The sequence below is a fragment of the Pararge aegeria genome, assembly GCF_905163445.1.
Source record: "Pararge aegeria chromosome W unlocalized genomic scaffold, ilParAegt1.1 SUPER_W_unloc_1, whole genome shotgun sequence".
NCBI classification, from domain to species: Eukaryota; Metazoa; Arthropoda; class Insecta; order Lepidoptera; family Nymphalidae; genus Pararge; species Pararge aegeria.
The window spans coordinates 296,383-317,094 of NW_024396987.1; the positions used below are offsets into that span (position 1 = coordinate 296,383).

The 20,712-nt window shown below is 34.1% G+C and overlaps 1 protein-coding gene across 1 annotated transcript; it reads left to right on the plus strand.

Moving 5' to 3' along the window:
- Nucleotides 1–11,453: 11,453 nt before the first annotated feature.
- On the plus strand, nucleotides 11,454–14,478 carry LOC120636743 (MATH and LRR domain-containing protein PFE0570w-like). The gene is made up of 2 exons (XM_039908302.1): nucleotides 11,454–11,486; nucleotides 13,169–14,478. Exons 1-2 carry the CDS (start codon nucleotides 11,459–11,461, stop codon nucleotides 14,476–14,478), a joined length of 1,338 nt encoding a protein of 445 aa, XP_039764236.1. The 5' UTR covers nucleotides 11,454–11,458.
- Nucleotides 14,479–20,712: the final 6,234 nt, after the last annotated feature.

Genomic DNA, 20,712 nt, shown 5'->3' on the forward strand with positions numbered 1-20,712 from the left:
TTAAGATAATGTAAATAAGTTGTATTTCACTCTGACCACGGATCTATTGAGTTGAAATGTTAATTGCACAATAATACCTTGAAAATTCCTATTTCCAAGACCTGTTACTTAATGGTTAAAGTACATAATTGCATGCATAGCGAGTTGTAATGTTGTGCTGAAATCCATTATCAATATGTTGTAATGTTATTTTAATTAGGGAACATCCCGCTTCTGAAGAAAATTGTGTTCATACTTATATAGCTATCTCGCTCGATTTGAATGCGCGCTGTCCCTTTCGCCAGAGCCTGTTATCCAGAAATCAGATTGGATTAGATTTTATTGTATGTGAAGTGTGAAAAAAATTATAAAATACAGGGGTAATGCTTTATTTGTTTTGGGCGCCCCTAAACCTTTTGCTGCACTCCGGATTTGAGATGCAAAACCCTCGCGAGATGACCTCCCTCTCACTAGAGCCCTTTATACGCTATGCACGTTTAAACCATGGAGTACATATTTTACTGATGCCAGGTGTGAAAGAAGAGTATGGGCACCTCTAAACCTCTCGATATGCTATATCCGGATTTTAGATGCAAAACATTCGCTGCTCTAGGATGTTTTTTTAAAAATATATACGCTCAGGATTTATCCCGGCGCCCATAAAACAAGGCATTACCGTTGTGTTGAATTATACGCTATAATGTATTTTATGATTAAAGAGTTTATTAGAAAGGTTTTGTTTGAAAAACCTGTTTAAAACGCTGTGCGTAGTAATCTTATCGAAATTGTCGGTTTATATAAAACGTTTTTTAAAATATTTTATGTCATACACACATCTTATACACATATGTTATGGGCACTAAGATGAAAAATTGTTTTGAACAATAAACATAAATACTTATAATATAAAAATAAACACCCAGACACTGAAACACATTCATGTTTATCACAAATTCCAGTTGTGGGAATCGAACTCACAGACTTGCACTCAGAAAGCAAGGTCGCCCACTGCGCCAATCGGCCTTCAAAATAATACAACGTGTAACGGAATTAAGAAATACTGTTGAAGGTTGCATGAGTATATTTCATAAGAAATCACCCTGTAAAAGTATTAATTCATAAAAAAGCATATTTTTTTTCTATACAAAAAAAAAATCGAAACATTCTAAATGTTAACTTATTGAACATAAAAGACCGATACGTGCATAGTACCTATTCTACGCGATGCGTACCTAATAAAGTGTCACTAGATACTTGATTTGAATTTTGTATGTGATGTTAGGACTGTATTAGATTTCTTTCAGTAAAAACTGGTTTTGCTTAATTTTTGTCGCAAGCCTGAGCTAGCCCTGCTGTCTATGCTAGAAGCATTACGCGCTTGGAGTCATACATTACTGTTTTCCACAACAGTGTACACTAGTTGTTTCAGAGCGTAAGAGGCAATGTAGTTTAAAAAATCAAAATAAATAATCATAAAAAAATATTCTAAAACAATACACACATCGCCATCTAGCCCCAAAGTAAGCGTAGCTTGCGTTATGGGTACTAAGATGACTGATGAATATTTTTATGAATAATATACATAAATACTTATAATATACAGATAAACACCCAGACACTGAAAAACATTCATGTTCATCACACAAACATTTTCCAGTTGTGGAAATCGAACCCTCGTTTTTCTAATATAAAATTCCAATTGGTGTACTCAGAGTAACGTACGCGGCGACAAATTTCTAGTTGGTTTTCATTAAGATTTCTATATTATAACAATCTGTTGTGAATGAAGTCTGACAGTGATTGTAATCAAATTTGAGTTTTAAAACAAAGTTGATAAGTTACATTATACTATACCTTTCGGTTATTGTTACTCTCAGCGTTTTAAATAGTTTTACCATATATATATATATATACACGGTGACTTTTTTTCGTCTTACAATATTGACCCAGCTAATGCGTCCATTGTCTACTATTCATTGGCAAGAAATAATAAACATTTTAATTCTAGTTTGGTGTATAAGAAGCATTCTATATCGAGTGTTAGCGGCGCGTTGTCGTGCCATGCAGTAGAAATAAAATCCACAATTCACACAAGGCAGCAGTAAAACTTTTGGAAAGTAGACGACCTCCCCGGCGCAACGGTGAGCGCTGTGAATTCGGGAATTTATAATTTCTGAATTTTAGCTGGTCTGGTCTGGTAGGAGGTTGGGCCGTGGCTAGTTACCACCCTACTGACAAAGACGTGCCGTTAAGCGATTTAGTGTTCCCGTGCGATGTCGCGTAGATATCAATTAGGGGTATGACCACCATGCTTTCTAACAGGTTAGCCTGCTACCATCTTAGACTGCATAATCACTTACCACCGGGTGAGATTGCAATCAAGGGCTAACTTGTAGTGGAATTAAATATATATATACATATTAGGGTGGCGCAAAAAACAGACTAATTTTTTTTTTTAGTCTCACGTCAAAAAATATCGGTTTTCGATGTTGTCTGTTTTCGACGGTGGCTGTCCTTTGGAGACAGCTCAAAAAAAATTATTAAAAGGTCGCGGTTTTTTTCTTGTTACGGTATATTTTTATAGACCAAAAAAAAATTAATTCCTGAAGGTTTCAATTAAAAATTCAAATTTTAAAAGGTCGCTCAGATTTTTTTTTAATTTGCTAGTTCGTTACTTTGTATTTTGTATAGCGACCTTTTAATATTCAAATTAAAATTCCGTACATTTTTTCCTTTTATTTAATGAAGTTAACTACTAATATTATAAATGTGAAAATGTGGATGTTTGTTACTCAATCACGCAAAAAATGCTGAACGGATTTGGATGAAATTTGGCATGCGTGGAGCCTTTGTCACAGAAATTCAGAAATTATGAATTCCCGAATTGCCCCGGCCGGAAATTAAAGGGAGGCCGTCTATCTCGCCGACTAAATCCTTTACATTTATGTGTTTGTTTCTTTAACGTAACGAATCGCAGCGATTCAAAAAAAGTTTCCATAAAAAAAAATTGTACTTAATTTGATCAGCGGCTTCTGAATTTCTTAATACTGTAATAATATTTATTTCTTATCACTAGTCAGTGTAAAGTAAACTTTAATTATTTTGAATATTGCTCAGAATTACTGTAGATTGGATAGATTAAAAAGGGCATTGAATGTTCGACTCAAAAAAAATCACTGGGTATATAAATGTATGCATATTGTTTTTTTTTGTTTGTTTGCAATATAAGGATGCATTTTTATTGGTCGACAGGAAAGTGAGAACACATCGATTCGTGATTTTTATTGGTCGCTACCTAATCATGAAAATTAAGCTTATTTGCTTTTTTTTGTTATTCTATTATTTATTTATAATTAAGAGGGGAAAATCCTCATGGACATGGATTGTGTCGGACTTCTACCGGCTAAAAATCCATCCTGCCTTCTACAGGTTAGTGTACCTGCTTTTTGGCCTACCACTTACGTCATTGTCCATTTACCTCCCCCCCTCTTTCGTCACTTTCCTTTGCTTTTATTATCTCTTCCATGTATATTTTTATACATTACCATTTCTCTGACGCCTCCAGCTTTATGGAGGTTAGTTTTTCTGTCTTCATTTCTTGCCGGCTCTTCTCAGTGGAATCTGCCTTCCGAACCGGTGGTAGAGTCACTACAAACAGACTTGACGTTTCATAAGTGCTTATTAATTAGGCCTACTTGAAATAAATGAATTTTGAATTTTATTTCACTTCCTATTTACTTCTTCACATTCTCCCTTTCTTTTTTAAATCGTGGCCAGTGAAAATCAGTCGAACATCTGCCTGGTCAGAGTTTGGTGGTTTTATTACGGTCAGATAATTTCTCTTGTCATCATCTTAACAGCGGGGAAGTCCGTCAATCGTAATATCCAGCGGCCAGCTTGTCACTGTCATAACTGCGGGGATTTCCCGTAGGTGGAACGACCAATAAGAATGCGTCCTTTTATTTTGTTAGGTAAGTTATGTTTTTTTTTAAAAAGGATGTGCATTTCGAGACAGTTTTACTGATACTATAATATCTATTTATCTAGATAGAAAATATACGTAGGGTTCAATAAAAACAAATCAAAGGTCCCGGCCTTGCAGTTCCCATCATTAAAACTAACAACTTTTGTTTTGCGCCTTTACAAAATTTAGTATTCATTTATTACATACAAAAGAAATTATCATCGTATCAACCCTTTACCGGCCCACTAAAGGGCACGGGTCTATTCCCACAATGAGAAGAGCTTACTTACTAGTGGAATTTAAAAAAAAAAAGGCATAGTTTTATGAGCTACATGGGCTACTTTTTATCCAAGCTACTAAAAATGCAAGCAAGCCAGCAAGCGAGAGCGCAAGCGTATCTTCTAACAGGAACTTTGCATTTTTCCATGATAAAAAGTAGCCCATACCACTCTCCGGCCCATAAACTATCTCTATGCAGAAATTCACTTACATCCGTTGCTCTGTTGCTGCGTTTATGATGGACGGACAAACACACTTTCGCATTTATAATATTAGTGAATAGTAAGTTGTTTGTTTGTCATGCCTTCACGCCCCAACTATGTAATCAATCGATTTGATTTATGGTATATAGTTAGTTGAAAGAACGGAGAGAAACAAAGACTGTTATTTATACCAGCAGGGCTAGCACGGGCAGGAGATATAAATTATATCCCCCGATTATATCCTCTATCAAGGGATATAATTATCTTTTCCCCTTGCCAGAGCACGGCAACAGGGGAGAGGATAAATTTATCCCCGTTTGACATTTCTCGTGGATATATATCCCCCGCCCATAGCATGGGAAGAAATGAAAGGGGAAAGACTATCCTTTTTTGACATTTGAAAGAGACAATTTTATCCCCGTCCTTAGACGTGGGTTTAAAATTCTGTTAACGAATTAAAGTCAAAAAAACATGTCTCGTGCTTTCTGGGGCTCTTATTATTCAAGTGAAATGGAGAAATCTGAACGAAAATTACACCGGCGATCTATACGTGACGCCAGTAATCCGTTCGAATTTCCCGATGCAGAGTTCCAACACTTGTTTCGGATGGGTAAAAATTGTGTGCTGTACTCGTGCGAGGACCTTAAAGAGGCACTAACCACTAAATGCTGTCGATGGACTACCAGTGCACATAAAAGTAAGTTGTTATTAAGTACCTAAAATCACCTTGTGCAAAGACATCATCTATATATGAACGTAGGTTTAAAAAAAAGCATGGCTAATCACTTTTTGTCTAGGTTCTCACATCTTTAAGGCTATTAGCGGACGGTAGTTATCAGCGGGGACAGGTCAAGACCATGGCTGTTGCTCAAACAACAGTCAGCAAATAACTGACCCAAATTACTGGAGCTATTGTCAGTATGTGAGTATATATAGGTACTTACTTCCTAATAATTCTCATTAGTAAATATAAATCCCATCCTGTTCAAAGTGCAGTGATGTGATAACTAGTTTTCACTTTATAGCCGAGTGCCCCTTGTACGTGTTGGTAAGATGGGAACTACAAGGTAAGGATAGAATAAGTGAAGAAGACCTACCAAACCTCACCTTAGGGGATATTGTTAGGTTCACCACAGAGACTGGTAGGTTTCAGGGGGGACCCTGCCGGGACACCAGTAAAACCTGTGTCTCAAACATGGGGAATAGGGTGGAATGGTCCTTACATAGGACTGATCACCCGTCTGGCAATGGCAGACATCCCCTCATCAAATATAGATATACTTACTTTAATAATAAAATTATTAGTCAGTACTTAGTACTTCAGTATAAGTACATAGCAAAGATATTCAATGCTAGGTACTTTAATTATTTTTCATTTCATTTTAGACTAATGCCAAAGTAGATATTATTCCCAGGAACAGACTCTGGAGATCCACGATAGATGTTCAACTGGTAAAGACAAATTATGTAGATCTAGAGTTTATCAAAAACTTAAACAATCAAGTAAGTTAATAATTTTAAAATATGTTTTACAGATTGTGGTGTGTGTCCATGACCAATTCATATTTATTAACTCTAAAGTAAAATATGAAAAGATACAGCTGTATGAAAGTAGAATCGGACAGTACTACATCTTATGTATGTTTTAAATAAAATGTGCAAACTTTCAAAACTTTACTTATTGTTGCCATTAACTAGTATAAAAGGGAAACAATGCAAATCAAAAATAGTTACACACCTACCTATATCATTATATTATACTCCTCATAATTACCTAGAAATTACATGCCTAGGATTCTGCTGCATATGTTGTATACGACTAGTCTGGTAAATTATTTATATGAATATACAAAAAACAATGTCTCATTATAATAAAATTGTTTATTTGAGGAATTAGTACAAAAACTTGGCAGTAGATACTGTATTTAGTAATGAAATATAAGAAAATACAAAAAAAAATGTCTGATAAATTATTTAACATGGGCATGGGTTAATCATCACGTCCAAATTACAATGTAGGATTGTGCATATATTTCTATTCAACATTTTATTAAAATCTTGGAGAAAATCTGAAAAAGCAAAACAAGTAGGAATTAATTTACATGTTTAAATAACAAAGTAGAATTTTATTGGGGACTCAGGCTATGCTCTAGAGCCTTGGATGATGACTCCGGATTTAGAAGCTGCACCAAATAGTTCTGCAGAGAAGTACACAAACTGGCACTGCCAAGTAAGAAACTGTGTGGAAAGGGCCAATAGGTACCTCAAAGACACATTTCGCAGCTTGGGGATTGACTGGGTGCTTCTTTACAGTCCCGAAAAAGCATCTCCACTTATATATGCCTGCATAACACTTTATAATATTATGCATCATTATAGGCGTGTATTGTAAATATATACTTTAAATAATATTTAAGTTCCCATAACTTATTATTATTGGGCACATTAATGTTTGGTAATATTATAAAATTATATCTTATAATAATGGTTCCTTATAAATCATTGATCCTGCATTTTCACATACAATTTGCCCTACTAATTTGGGTCAACAGTATTGAGCATAATATAATTTGTATATTTCAGAACTCTAATGGAGCAAATGACAGTAAATTTTGTAAATACGAGCGAAGAACGATATCAGACATCCAAATATGGATCAAACAAGATTGTTAACAGTTGCTCGACAAAAAAGAGAAAGATTTATAAATACATATTTTAATTAATAAAATTTCTAAATTAACCTTTTCATCCTTTTTAATTTATTTTTGTGTGATAAATGAGCATCCTGCATTCTTCCATCTATACCTACTCTGGAAAATAAATAAATTCTTCACTTGGTTGACTTTACAGCAACATGTATACTATGTATATGTTGCCTGTGGTGCTGCGTCCCCGTGCTGTTGCAGCTTTTTTAATGTCCTGCCACGTCTTGATCTGAATAAACACAAATTTGTCAACTAATGGGCCATAGAAAAAGGCAAGCACAACTTTAAATAAAATAGTACAAGATCAATAATTTGATATGTAAACAGGATTGGATCTTGATGATTAACGTCTCTGTTTACTTTCACTGTAAAACATTCATTCATTAGGTACGCTTCTAAATCAATAGGTAGTCACTTTGGCAAACATTTTATAATAGAAGACTTACTTTTTAGCACTCATTTTATTTTCTCGAAAGGTAGGTTTTATACCACTTTGAAAAATCCAGAATAAATAATATAAACAAACAGCCGCAGACGAGGAACATTTATAGATAAAAAAAACAATAAAAAACTTAGACAACTAAAACAAAACAGAAAACGAAAAATTTATTTGTCAAAACCATGAGCACAGATTAGAATAATTAATTTGTGACATTTACCGGGGGTTCGTCTTTCCCCTATTATATCCACCGTGGATATATTGTCCACCCGTGTGCCCATGCTCGGGGGGTGGATATAAATGCGTGAGGGGATAAACGTTATATCCTTTCCCCGTGGAGAAGTGTCCCCCGCCCATGCTAGCCCTGCAGGACAATAGACGGTACCTAAGGGATTTGTAAAAAACGTAATAAACGCGGGCAACTGCTGTTATCTTTTATATTTATTCTGATATTATTATATATACAACGTGTAACGGAATTACGAAATAATATTGAAGTATACATAAGTATATTTCACAAGGAATCACCCTGTAGAAATATTCAATCAAAAACATTACTTGTTGTAGATAAAAGCCCAAAACGCGCATAGTACCTACGCTATGCGACGCGTACCTAATAAAGTGAGAATCACATGATTTTAATTTGGCATGTGATGTTAGGACTGTATCAGATTTCTTTCAGTAAAAACTATGGCAGTGGTTTACTCAAAAACTATTAGGTTTTCGGTTTCACAGATAAGTCACAGAGACTGTACATAATGTACCTCTCAGCCTATGGAGATATATATTTTCTGATGCTATATGGATATGTATACAATTATTGAAAGATTGCCCGTTTTGAATCGAGCCGTAATGGATAACGGTATTATGTTATAAATGGGAGCCGTCAGTCATTAAATTGCGGTGAACTATAGTCGGAAAAATGTAATAGGCCCGTTTTAACATTTGTGCAAGACCATAGAATGTAACTTGGAACGAAACTGAAAGAAACAAAAAAATAAAAATCAATTACATACAGTGTTTTAAAAAATACGTAAATTTTTTTGGGACGTTAAATAATATGAAAGAATATATCGCGAGTATTCTTTTTGCGCTTACTTCATAGTAGCATGCAATTTATAATTGTTGCGAAACGTTTCGAAAACAGTTACGTTCTCAGTCTTTTTTTTTATACTAGAGCTGTAACCATTTTTTTACTGAATATCGAAATTAAATATTGTGTAGTTATCTTTACTGCAAAGAATGAGCTTGGTTCTCAAAATGGGTTCTAAATAATTGGTCTGAGATGATGTATCTGACCAAGCGGCACATGACTGAAGCGTCCCCGCGCGCACTGCGCAGTTTTTCGTTCCTCATCTTGTAAAGTTGACTGTGCGCTCGTTTAAGTTTTATATATATTGTTTACTATTACGTTAACTATGGCTCTTCTATTTTAGACATTAATTTAAACATAGTGATTTGACTCGATTTTTGTGTTTGTTGTTATATAGTACTAACTCTGTTTCAACATGTTGAAAAGTGGACGTATAATCAACAGCCAGTCACGCGTATTGGTTGTGAAGTTAAAGGAATACTTTGAACGAACGAACACTTTACAATACATAATAATATCAATCAAGTACTGATACAAACTTGAATTGATTTATCGTGAGTATCGAGTACAGTCTTATGGTTCCATAACTAGTTACGTCGCGATGACAAATGTCAAAACGGGCCTATTACATTTTTACGACTATAACTAGTCTTCAATAAACTTACATTTCCTTGAAGTTGTATAGTAGAAAAGTATCGGAGATTTCAATCGTAGATATTCGTTTGAGAACATTATGGTGAACCCTTAGGCATGCAGGTTTCCTCACGACGTTTTCTCTCACCACCAACCGTTGATAGCCTAGAGTTTAAAGCTTCGGTCGATACCCGTTACCTGTTTCTTTCGCAGCTGTGTGCGTTTTCTATAAGAAATTAAAAAAGAAATTGCTTTATCTGTGGAGGTGAACATAGATATCAGTTATGGAGGGTAGAGGTAAGGAGAGTCATCTTATATGGGAGAAAAGTTGAAAAAGTGTCCAGTTGTATGCGCTAAATAACAGTTCAAAAATCCTCCACAATGGCGCTGGTGGATGCACAGGGTATGGTATGAATGTAGCAATCGTAGATGAATTGAAGTATGCCGAGTTAAAAAAAATTATGTCATTATCGACTAAAGTAGTTAATTATTGAGAATTTCAACAACTTACGTTCTCCATACTTACGTTGTACAAAATATTGTGGTAAATATAACCTGACTTTCTTGTTTATTTTTCAAGCCTACTCTAACAATATTTGGCGCTTCTTTTAAGAGTTACCTTGATGCAAATGTGGCGCCATCCTAATTTAATACATTTTGACGACACTTTTTCATATACACAGATGATCCTCCTTACCTCTACCCTCCATAATATCAGTGCATATCTACAATTAATTTTTTTTATCTGTTATATAATTCGCAGTTACGTATTGACGGTGCACAATATATTATTTAGTTCTAGTATTTTAAGATTTAAGATCGACGTGTTATAGAAAACATATTAGTTTTAGTTAAATAATAGTTAAATTTTTATTTAAGATTAGCGGAACTACATTATGTTATAATAAATTGTAAATACAAAAAATATTATACTTTACTATTTTGGATGTGTGTGTTTTATTTCTACTTCGTTTCCTGAGTTCTGAGTGTGAGAATTTCTATCGAGAAACTGCTATCTATATGGTGTCGAAAGAGCGACATCTAGTGACAGTACGGTTACCGAGTATTGTAATTAAATTTCACGCGATTGAATAAGTAAATATTATACTAATATGTAAAGCTGAAGAGTTTGTTTGTCGGTTTACTTGAACGCGATAATCTCCTACTTATAGTCCGATTTGAAAAATTATTTCAGTGTTGGAAAGCCCATTTATCGAAGAAGGCTATAGGCTAAATGTCATCACGCTAAAATCAATCAATGAAGATTTTTTTCTTTTGAGAGCTTCGCTGCGTGCGCTGCGTAAACGGTTACAGTTTCGATAAAATAATTTATGAAAAAGTAGTTCCCTTTAATAAACAACGACCAAAACGGAGATTTTTTTCATTTTATATCATCTGCATACCCCGTGCATACCCTCTGTGCACTCCACTGCGCAGTGGGCAGCAAGACTGCAGGTTCGATTCCCACAACAGGGAAATGTTTGTGTGATGAGCATCACTGTTTTTCAGTGTCTGGGTGTTTATCTGTTTATTATAAGTATTTGTGTATATTATTCATAAAAATATTCATCAGTCATCTTAGTACCCATAACACAAGCTACGCTTACTTTGGGGCTAGATGGCGATGTGTGCCGTATTATTATTCACTATATTAATACAGTAACAGAATGTCTGCCTGTTACACCAGACAGAAAGGGTGTACAGCTCAGCATTTGTCATGCATTATAGGTACACGAATGACGCTGATTTTCAGCTGAGACCCGAGTATATTAATAGTAAATGAAATAGGAAAAAAAAATTAAATAAAGATGAATGAGGCATTTTCTCGCGTAATTATTCGGTATAGCGATGGATTGCACGTGAATAGGGCTTAAAAAAACTAAATGGATATTAGCTAACCGATAGTAGGTATTTACCATAGAATTATTTCATCAAAATCGGTTTCTAATTGGCGGGGTAATCGAGTAAGAAATATACAAAAAAAAACATACAGAATTTAATTTCAATAAGGATTTATTTGCTACACGTTCGAAATAATTGAAATCATGTTCTTGCTAATTTCCCATGTTCATGTGCAAATTAGTTTTTGCATTTCATCACTAAATTAGTTTGAGTTGGAAAATTGGCTTTTCAGTCGGAGTTTTCGTGTGTTTAGATGTGACCATGTTGCTGAAATTAATTTTGGTTTTTTGTAAGTATATTATAATATTTATACACAGTGGCGTGCGTGGTATGCAGATGATATAAAATGAAGAGAATGTCCAGTACGAGTAATAAATACTTAAGGGTAGGCTTTTTATAACTCTTAAAATGACTATCCTTAGGTATTGTAAAACTCGTACTGGAGATTTTCCTTATTTTATATCATCTGCATACCCTCTATGCACGCACTGTTTATAGATATTTAGATTCAATTTAATGTGCCTGTTATCTTCCCAGAGAAAACGGTGCGTTACACGTTTTCATTACTATTTATTTGACGGCCGATTGGCGCAGTGGGCAGCGACCCTGCTTGCTGAGCCAAGGCCGTGGGTTCGATTCCCACAACTGGACAATGTTTGTGTGATGAACATGAATATTTTTCAGTGTCTGGGTGTTTAGCTATATATTATAAGTATTTATGTATAATATTTAAATAATTATTCATCAGTCATCTTATCACCCATAACACAAGCTACGCTTATTGTCCTAGTATATTTATTTTATTTATTACGTGTCGATTACTAGCGTTCCCAGAAGCCGAGTTGACGAAACTTAGTTCCGAAAATATTGATTATCATTATCGAATTATTACCAGTTTACTACAGGGTACGGTTCTCCTCTGAGAATGAAAAGTTTTAGGCCGCAGTCCACCACGCTGGCCATGTGCGGAATGGTGGACATGCTGGTTCCGTCACGATGTTTTCCTTCACTGTTAAAGCAAACGTCGAAGCCCTAACCATAGCGGCTAGGACTTCGACTATGTATGCTCATATTCATTAAATAAACGTATTTCTATTTCATTATGACAGCCAAGAGATTTGTCTCGCTCGGCGCGGCGTGCTCAGAATGTGAATGATTGTATTATAGTCATACGAAGGAGCCCGGCGACCGACTGGATCTTATCGGCGAAATTATCTATTGAAGCTTTTATCGCAGCTTGTGTATTAAACTAGATATTGCCTGTAACTTGGGTCCGATTATATCGTTGAAACTAAACGCGATTAAGTATGCTAAACTCAGTTTACTGGGTTCAAGGCTGCAGTTCAATTATATGAACGTATAGAAAAAGATGGTTTTATTTAACTGGGTGTCTAAAGCATACGTTAGAATCAGACTTTAGTCTGCGTGAATTTGCTATTTTGAAATAGTTCAATAATTAATAAATATCACGTTAGCACTTTTGAAATGTCCAGTATGTCTGTAGTGACTCTACCACCAGTTCAGAATATGATGTTTAAAAAATTGCAACACCTAACTTTTATTGTTAGGTGTATATTTTGTTTATGTATTCGTATGTAGTTATTTGAATGTAGGTTTATAATAATTTTACACCACCTATTTGTTCTCGCTCTTGTTGTCTCCTAATCCTAATCGCTTTTAAGCGATAAGGCCGCCTTTTGTATTCTACCCCAGTTTTTTGAGTTTCTCTCTATTCGTCCTTTATTTTCCTAACTGTGTAGTGGTGTACATAAAGAGTTTAAATAAATAAATAAAATTGTTGATGTTGGAATAGAGGAACTTCTGAGTTTCTTGCCGGCTTCTTCTCGGTTGGATCTACCTTCTTCACCGGTGGTAGAGATACAAATGGACGGACTTGATCTTTCAAAAGTGCTAGAGTAAGCCAATTTTAAATAAATGTTTTTTGAATGTAATTCTAATCAACTTTTACAGGTTTCATACAAAATGCAACTTCCATTCCACATAAACACAATAAAGAATTCCAACTAAGACGTTACAATAAAAATAGTGTCAAATTAAACTACGATAAACATGAAAAACCATTTCTAGAATACATAAAAGACGATTCCTCGGCTCTTAGTAGCGAATCTAGACGGTTGTTTGATTGGATAAAGAATGTGCTTAACAGAAATGCTACTATTGCAACCAAAAATCATAAATTACCTTCTTATGAAGAAGCACTGAACGAAAGAATAAGGTTCAGAAAAATAGAGACGAACTTAACTGAAACTTTAACTAAACTGTCAGATGTCCTAACACAAATACTAAACATAGTTAAATATACTCGATACCACCATTTTGATGACATTCGTGAACTCTTACACGCGAAACACGAGGCAAAGAATGTAATAACAGAGAGATTTAAGAGAGATTTGAATTGTTCTAGTATTAAATCTACAGAATTAGACAATGTTGCTAAAACTCCAAGTAACACAACTAAAAAAGATACAGGTAAATCAAATAATGTTACACATAACTTTGTAGAACCTGATGATTTGAATAAGCAAGACAACATAACTAAAATAGAGACAAATAATAATATGCCGATAAAATATGAAAATAAATCCATGGGTAACTTAAATAATTCTCATTCAAATTTAAAAACACAGGATAATTTAACTAATGTAAATGACTTCGCAACAACAAAAATAGATAGCAATCAATTGAATATTAACAAAAATAGTACGAAGAAAAATAAATTTCATAATTCAACGTCTCACTTAGATAATCGAAATGTTCAAGAAACCAGAGTAAAAAGAGATACTGCACAAGTAAATAAAATAGTGTCTAAAACGACTGCAGAATCAGAAAATAAAACAGTTGAAGTTAAAAAGGATAACTCTAGTGTTACAGTAGAAAGCGATAGTACGACTGAAGCAGATATCGCAATAAGTGGCAGAAGGTCTATGATATCAATAAAACCGACAAACGACGAAGTTAAGAATCATTTATTCAGGTACATAAACGAAGCGTTCTCGGATATAACCAAAAAGATCGATTCCCTAAAACAGATTAAGCAAATGTTTTACAATGACATCAGATACCAAATTGGTTATATAATATCGAGTATCGATACTCTACAAGTTAATATGGGTAATATGAAAAGGGATATGAATAAAAACAAATACGTTTGGGACGATAAAAAGATTTTAAATTTGTACGATACAGTTAAAATTTCCAATAACGCTGTAACTGATTTGCTCGAAATATTGAAGAGTTACGTTGAAAGAAGTTTAAATTAGATTTTTGTTATAATGAATGTTACTTTACAATAACAATTATAACAATAATCATAATAATAACACAAGTATTTATTTCGCACATGATGTGTGGCACATCCATACTAATTTTATACGTAGTTTGAAAGAGTGCTTGTTTGTTTGCTTGCTTGTTACCTATTTTCAGCTCTATCGATATATCCCTCTTCCCCTGGATTTTTGAAAGTAGTGGACGTGTATATGAATTTAATTTGCTTCGTTATAAACTAAAATTAAATTAAAATTCAAATAATAAAGTAAAATTATACCAGGAGTGCATAAAATCAAAGAGTGATTGTTAATCTACAATACAGAACAAGGGCGGACCATAAGTAAGTCGCCATTACTATTCCCTCACCTATCAGCGCGTGCGCAAGTTTGTTGGCCTCTCCTCTTATAACGAGATTGGACCTTCTTCATGCAATAGGTCACACCCACTAACTTGTGGGCTACGCCTCTGACTATATGATTATCAAACAACAGGCCACACCCCCTATCAGGCTGTGACTTCAACCAGCCTTTTGATTTATGCTTCCCTGGTACATGAGAAATGGATACCACATTAGATAGATCCATCTCGGACTCTGATATTCACATATCGGGTACACAATCCGCCATTACACCACCCAATTTCATATCTATGCGAAATAAACGGAAAAGAGAAGAAGATATCTCCCAAGAGTTTAACAATTTTAAGGAGGAAGTGAGGAAAATGATCTCAACTTTAATGTCAAATCAAGAAAGTGAGTTTAAGAAAAATGCAACTACCCTCAAAGAAATTTTACGAACTAATACTAACATTGAGAACTCGGTGGCATTTCTTTCTGCACATAACGAAGAGTATAGGAAAAAGATAGAAAGCTTAGAAGGACAAATAAAGGAGGACAAGAAGTATATTACTATTCTAGAGGATAAAATAGAAGAAGTGCAGAGAGATACCCGCAAAACAAACTTTGAGATGAAAAACGTACCTAAGAAAAACAATGAAACTAAAGAGGACTTAATGGATATGATATTAAGCCTGTCTAACAACATTGACTGTAAAATCAATAAATCTGATATAAGAGATATATACAGAATTCGTTCAAAAAAAGAGGGTGTCCAAAATACACCAATTATTGTAGAAACGTCTTCTACTATATTAAAAACTGAGATTCTTAAGATGAGTAAGTCTTATAATATCAAACACAAATCAAAGTTATGTGCCAAGCATCTGGGGTTCCGTACCTGTGAAGACACACCTATTTTCATTTCGGAACAGCTTACGTCTAAAGCGGCCCGTTTATATTTTCTGGCACGCGATCTTGTTAAATCAAAAGCTTACAAATTCTGCTGGACGGCCTATGGCAAGGTATATTTAAGAAAAGATGAGGGTTCCCACATTATCCTAATCACGAATGAACCCCAAATTCACAAGCTATTGCAAGAAAAATGACTATTCTCTAAAATGGCCATACTCTTTAATCTCACTTTGTCATTGCATGCTGACTTCTATAATATTTATTTAGTCTTTGCAAACAGTTTTGTTTATTGTTATTGCACTTGTATTTTACTGTTTAGTCTACCTGTAAGCGATTCATTATTCATTTTGCTTGAGCTCACACAAAAATCTACACACACAATACGTGGCACAATATACATACTACACAAATACTCATACTCATTAAATAATGTTATCACTCCTCACATATATAAGTCAGGCATACAAATAACTTATAAATGTTGCACTGTGTCTATCATTAAATCTTACTGGTTATTTATCGATATACCCTTAGGTATCAACTTAATTTATCACCTTGTATTCATAAGTCAGGCCTCAGTATGAATTTTAATTCTCTTGTCACTTTAAACGAAATAGACCAGTCTATGGCTCCATTATCACAGCAATGTGATATTGAGGAGCTTAACCAAATAAAGACTATTAAAAAAAATGATCTAAAAGTAGTTTCACAGAATATACGCAGTATTTATTCAAATCTGGATGATCTTCAAATTTCATTATCTCAACTAAAGTTTCATATAGATGTTTTAGTCCTGACAGAATGTCGACTAAATCCTCTAAAAATCATTCCATCCCTCAATAATTACAACTCATTCAACACTAAACACCACCTTAATCAAAACGATGGTGTAGTTATCTATGTTAGAAATACTCTTTTGGCTAGTGCTAAGGAGGTAATATTAGAACATGCATCGTGTTTGCAATTAGAAATTAACGATTATATTATTTTAGGAATCTACCGGTCTCCATCAAATACCAATGCAAATAACTATATAAACTCGCTTAGTGGATATCTTGATTCTATCAAATCACATAAAAATATTATAATTACGGGAGATATAAATATAAACCTTATACCTAAAGATAACGAATCTAATAATGAATCCAATAATAGGGTCAACTACCTAAACATGCTCTCTATGTATGGCCTACTCCCAGGTCATTCCCTTCCAACTCGAGGTAGTAACTGCCTTGATCATTTCATATTAAAATTAGAGAAAAAGAACGTATCTCCTTTCATATCAGTTCTCAACACTTCGATTACCGATCACTACATGATATTTTTATGCATAGCTAAATTGCATAGTAACCACAAGTGCCCAAAAACCAAGCTCTTCGTAGACTATGACAAAGCTATAAGAATATTTATGGAACAAAATTTGGATACATTGCTTTACTCTGAAGATCCTAAGTTGGTAGTTAAAGAACTTGTAAAGAAATTGACTGACTCACTGAAAGAGAGCTCGACTGTTATGTACCTCCCTAAAAATAAACGCAATATCAAACCTTGGATGACATCTGGCCTCCTACGATGTATAAGAAACAGGAATAATATGCAAAAAAGGCTAAGGGCCGATCCTGATAATGAAATATTAAAAATCAGCTTTAAGCGGTATCGTAACTACTGTAACAGCCTGATTAAAAAGATAAAACGGAATTATGATAGACAACAATTAGTTCTTTCTGTAAATAATAGCAAAGTACTTTGGAGTAAAATTAAATCTATAGCTAATTTAAATAAAACTAGAACTCAAAGTTTGAATCTTTTAAATATAAATCCCTCTCCAGTTTACTCTGTTAATTATGTAAGTGGCTACTTTGCTAGTGTTGGAAGGAAACTAGCAGAGGATATTATGTTGAATGCCCCCAAAACTGAAGATCCCTTACTATTTGTTGATAGTCAATTATCTTCATTTGTTCTCCTGGATACTGATCTATATGAAACTGAAAATGTTATTTTGAATCTTAAATCTGACAGTGCGCCAGGCTGGGACAATATTCCAACCAAATTTCTTAAATTAGCCATACACATAGTCGCACCAATAATTTGTCATCTAGCTAATCTCTGTTTCAAAGTAGGAGTTTTTCCTTTTATACTGAAACAGTCTATCGTTACACCTGTGTTCAAAAGTGGAAATAGTGAAGATATTAATAACTACAGACCGATTTCTGTTTTACCATCCATTGCGAAAGTATTGGAAAAATTAATAAATTCTAGATTGGTTAGTTACCTTGATAAATTTAAAATTCTCTCTAACTCACAATACGGTTTTAGACACGGAAAATCCACAGAGGATGCCGTATTAGCGTTAACGTCACTAATTTCAGAACAGTTAGACAAAGGAAAAAAATGTTTAACTGTCTTTTTAGACATTAAAAAGGCGTTTGATACCGTCTCCGTACCTCTGCTTATACAAAAACTTGAAAGAATTGGAATTAGAGGCACAGCACTGCTGTTACTCAAAGATTATCTACACGATAGAACTCAGCGTGTCAAAATTGGAGATTACATTAGTGAGGACTCTAAACTAACATTTGGTGTGCCTCAAGGAAGTTTATTGGGACCAACTTTATTTCTAATATACATTAATGATCTATGCAATTTAAAACTTGACGGAGGCCATGTGTTCTCGTATGCCGATGACACTGCTTTAGTTTTTTCAAGCACATCATGGAACTCTGTTAAATTGATGGCTGAATCAGGCCTATCAAAAATCTCTCTTTGGCTAAAGTCTAATCTTTTAACGCTAAATACTGAAAAATCAAACTATATTTGCTTTACAATCAATTCAAAAACACAACCTCACAATAATTTCCTTGTTAAAATTCATGAATGTAGTAATCTAAATTCTAGTAATTGTAATTGTCCTGTAATTAACAAAGTAAAAACAAACAAATATCTAGGTGTAATGTTAGATTGGCGACTCTCATGGCACCCTCATGTCGAATTTGTGAATGGAAGAATAAGGAAGCTTGTCTGGATTTTTAAAACGCTGAGACACGTAACAACAAAAAAATTATTGACTCAGATTTACGTAACATTGGGTCAATCCATTTTGGGATATTGCATTTCAACATGGGGTGCTGCTTCAAAAACAAAGTTTCTAGAAGTTGAAAGAGGTCAAAGGTCTTTACTAAAAGTTATGTTTTTCAAACCATACAGATTTTCAACTGTAGACCTATATAACCATTGTGAGTTACTAACGGTTAGAAAATTATATTTACTTTCATCATTACTAAGAGTACATAAATATTTACCTTACAATACTGGCAAACTTAAAACGAGGAGAAGAAATATGGTTTTACACTCAATTCCAAGTAGGACTAAATTTGCTTCCCAACAATTTACCAGGAAATCGACTTATCTCTACAACATAATTAACAGTAAGTTAAATATTTATCCATTAGCACTTCATAATTGCAAAAAAGTGCTTACTGAGTGGTTGCATAAATTGAACTATTATGAAACGGAGGATTTGATGCAACAAATGAACGTATGAATTTTGCATCCCATACATTGTCATGAAAAGACACACAAGCACACGTTTATAACTTATACATCCATTCGTTTACACATACACTCACTTACACACATACGCACATAAACACAAACACACACACACACACACACACACACACACACACACACACACTAACGCACCTCAAGTAGACACACATGTTGTAATTATCTTTGGTTTACCTTTATAATTTTGAATTATACTTAATTTTGATTTATATAACTTTGATCTACTTATTTATTTCAATTTGTATATGATGTTATGGAAGAGCGGGGCCGCCTGCCACAAGTGCTAGTAGTAATACTAGTAACTTACTAGGATGACCCCAATTTCAATGTATTATTTTGCTGTACGAAACGAAATAAATATTTTTAATTTAATTTAATTTAATGAAATTTGGCACAGAGGATCCGACAGAGGATATGGGATTCATAATATTTCTTTCGTAAAATACTAAAACTCATAAAAAATTTCGAAATTCATTTATTTCAGTCAGTCTGTTTGTAGTGACTCTATCACCAATCGCAGTAGGTATATTAAACTTATGTTTGGCTGTAGTAATTAAGTACATCCCGAAGATTGACAATACTTGCACGCCGCAACTCTCCATGAGTATACGAAGATGGTGATAAAGACAAGCTGTTTATGTACAAACACATATGTGATGTGGTATGGATAAAATGAAACAACGAAACTCAAGTAAAAGGTTTTCATAGTGTTTTATTTTTTATCAGTCTGTAAGAATAAGATAATCGTATCAATATTATAGCTTAAAATAATGCGATGACCAAGAACTAACTTTTATTTATTATAATATATTTAACTATGCATTTCTGAACAAACTACACAGTTATAAATATCAATCCATAGTGTTTTATACACGTCAAGAAACGAAACAAAAGAACTGTTTGGTCATTTTAAATTATATAATCTGTACAAAAAACGTTAAAATTCATATTTTCGCACCTCGTCATATTTTAATAGTATATGTATTGCATAAAAACAATTTGTTTTTTTAATTTTTGTACTATCTACGAACATAAATGTATCCAACCCTTTTCCCTTTCGGAGGACAGAGTTCGAATTCCGGCACGAACCTCTAATTTTTCGGAGTTATTTGCATTTTTAATTTAAGGAATAAATTTTCACATGCCTTGACGGTAAACATCGGGATGAAGCCTGCGTCTCCATAATGTTCTCAAAGGCGTATGAATACTACCAACGCGCAATTGCACAGCGTGGTGGAATACGGCCCTTCTCATTGTAAGAGAAGACTAGTGTCGTAGTGGGTTAGACGGGTATAGAATATTATCTTCTTTGGAGCATTTGGGAATTTTAACGCCTTTTATATACTTATAAATACTTAAAATTATAGGCTTTTAACAGTCAGGTTTTAAAACAGGCTCTACTCATTGTACT

Bases quoted from the DNA above. Each gene is read 5' to 3' on its own strand.
- LOC120636743 (XM_039908302.1), top strand. From the start codon at position 11,459: ATGTTGCTGAAATTAATTTTGGTTTTTT. The intron at 11,487-13,168 runs GTAAGTATATTA...CAACTTTTACAG, and splicing joins GAAATTAATTTTGGTTTTTT to GTTTCATACAAAATGCAACT.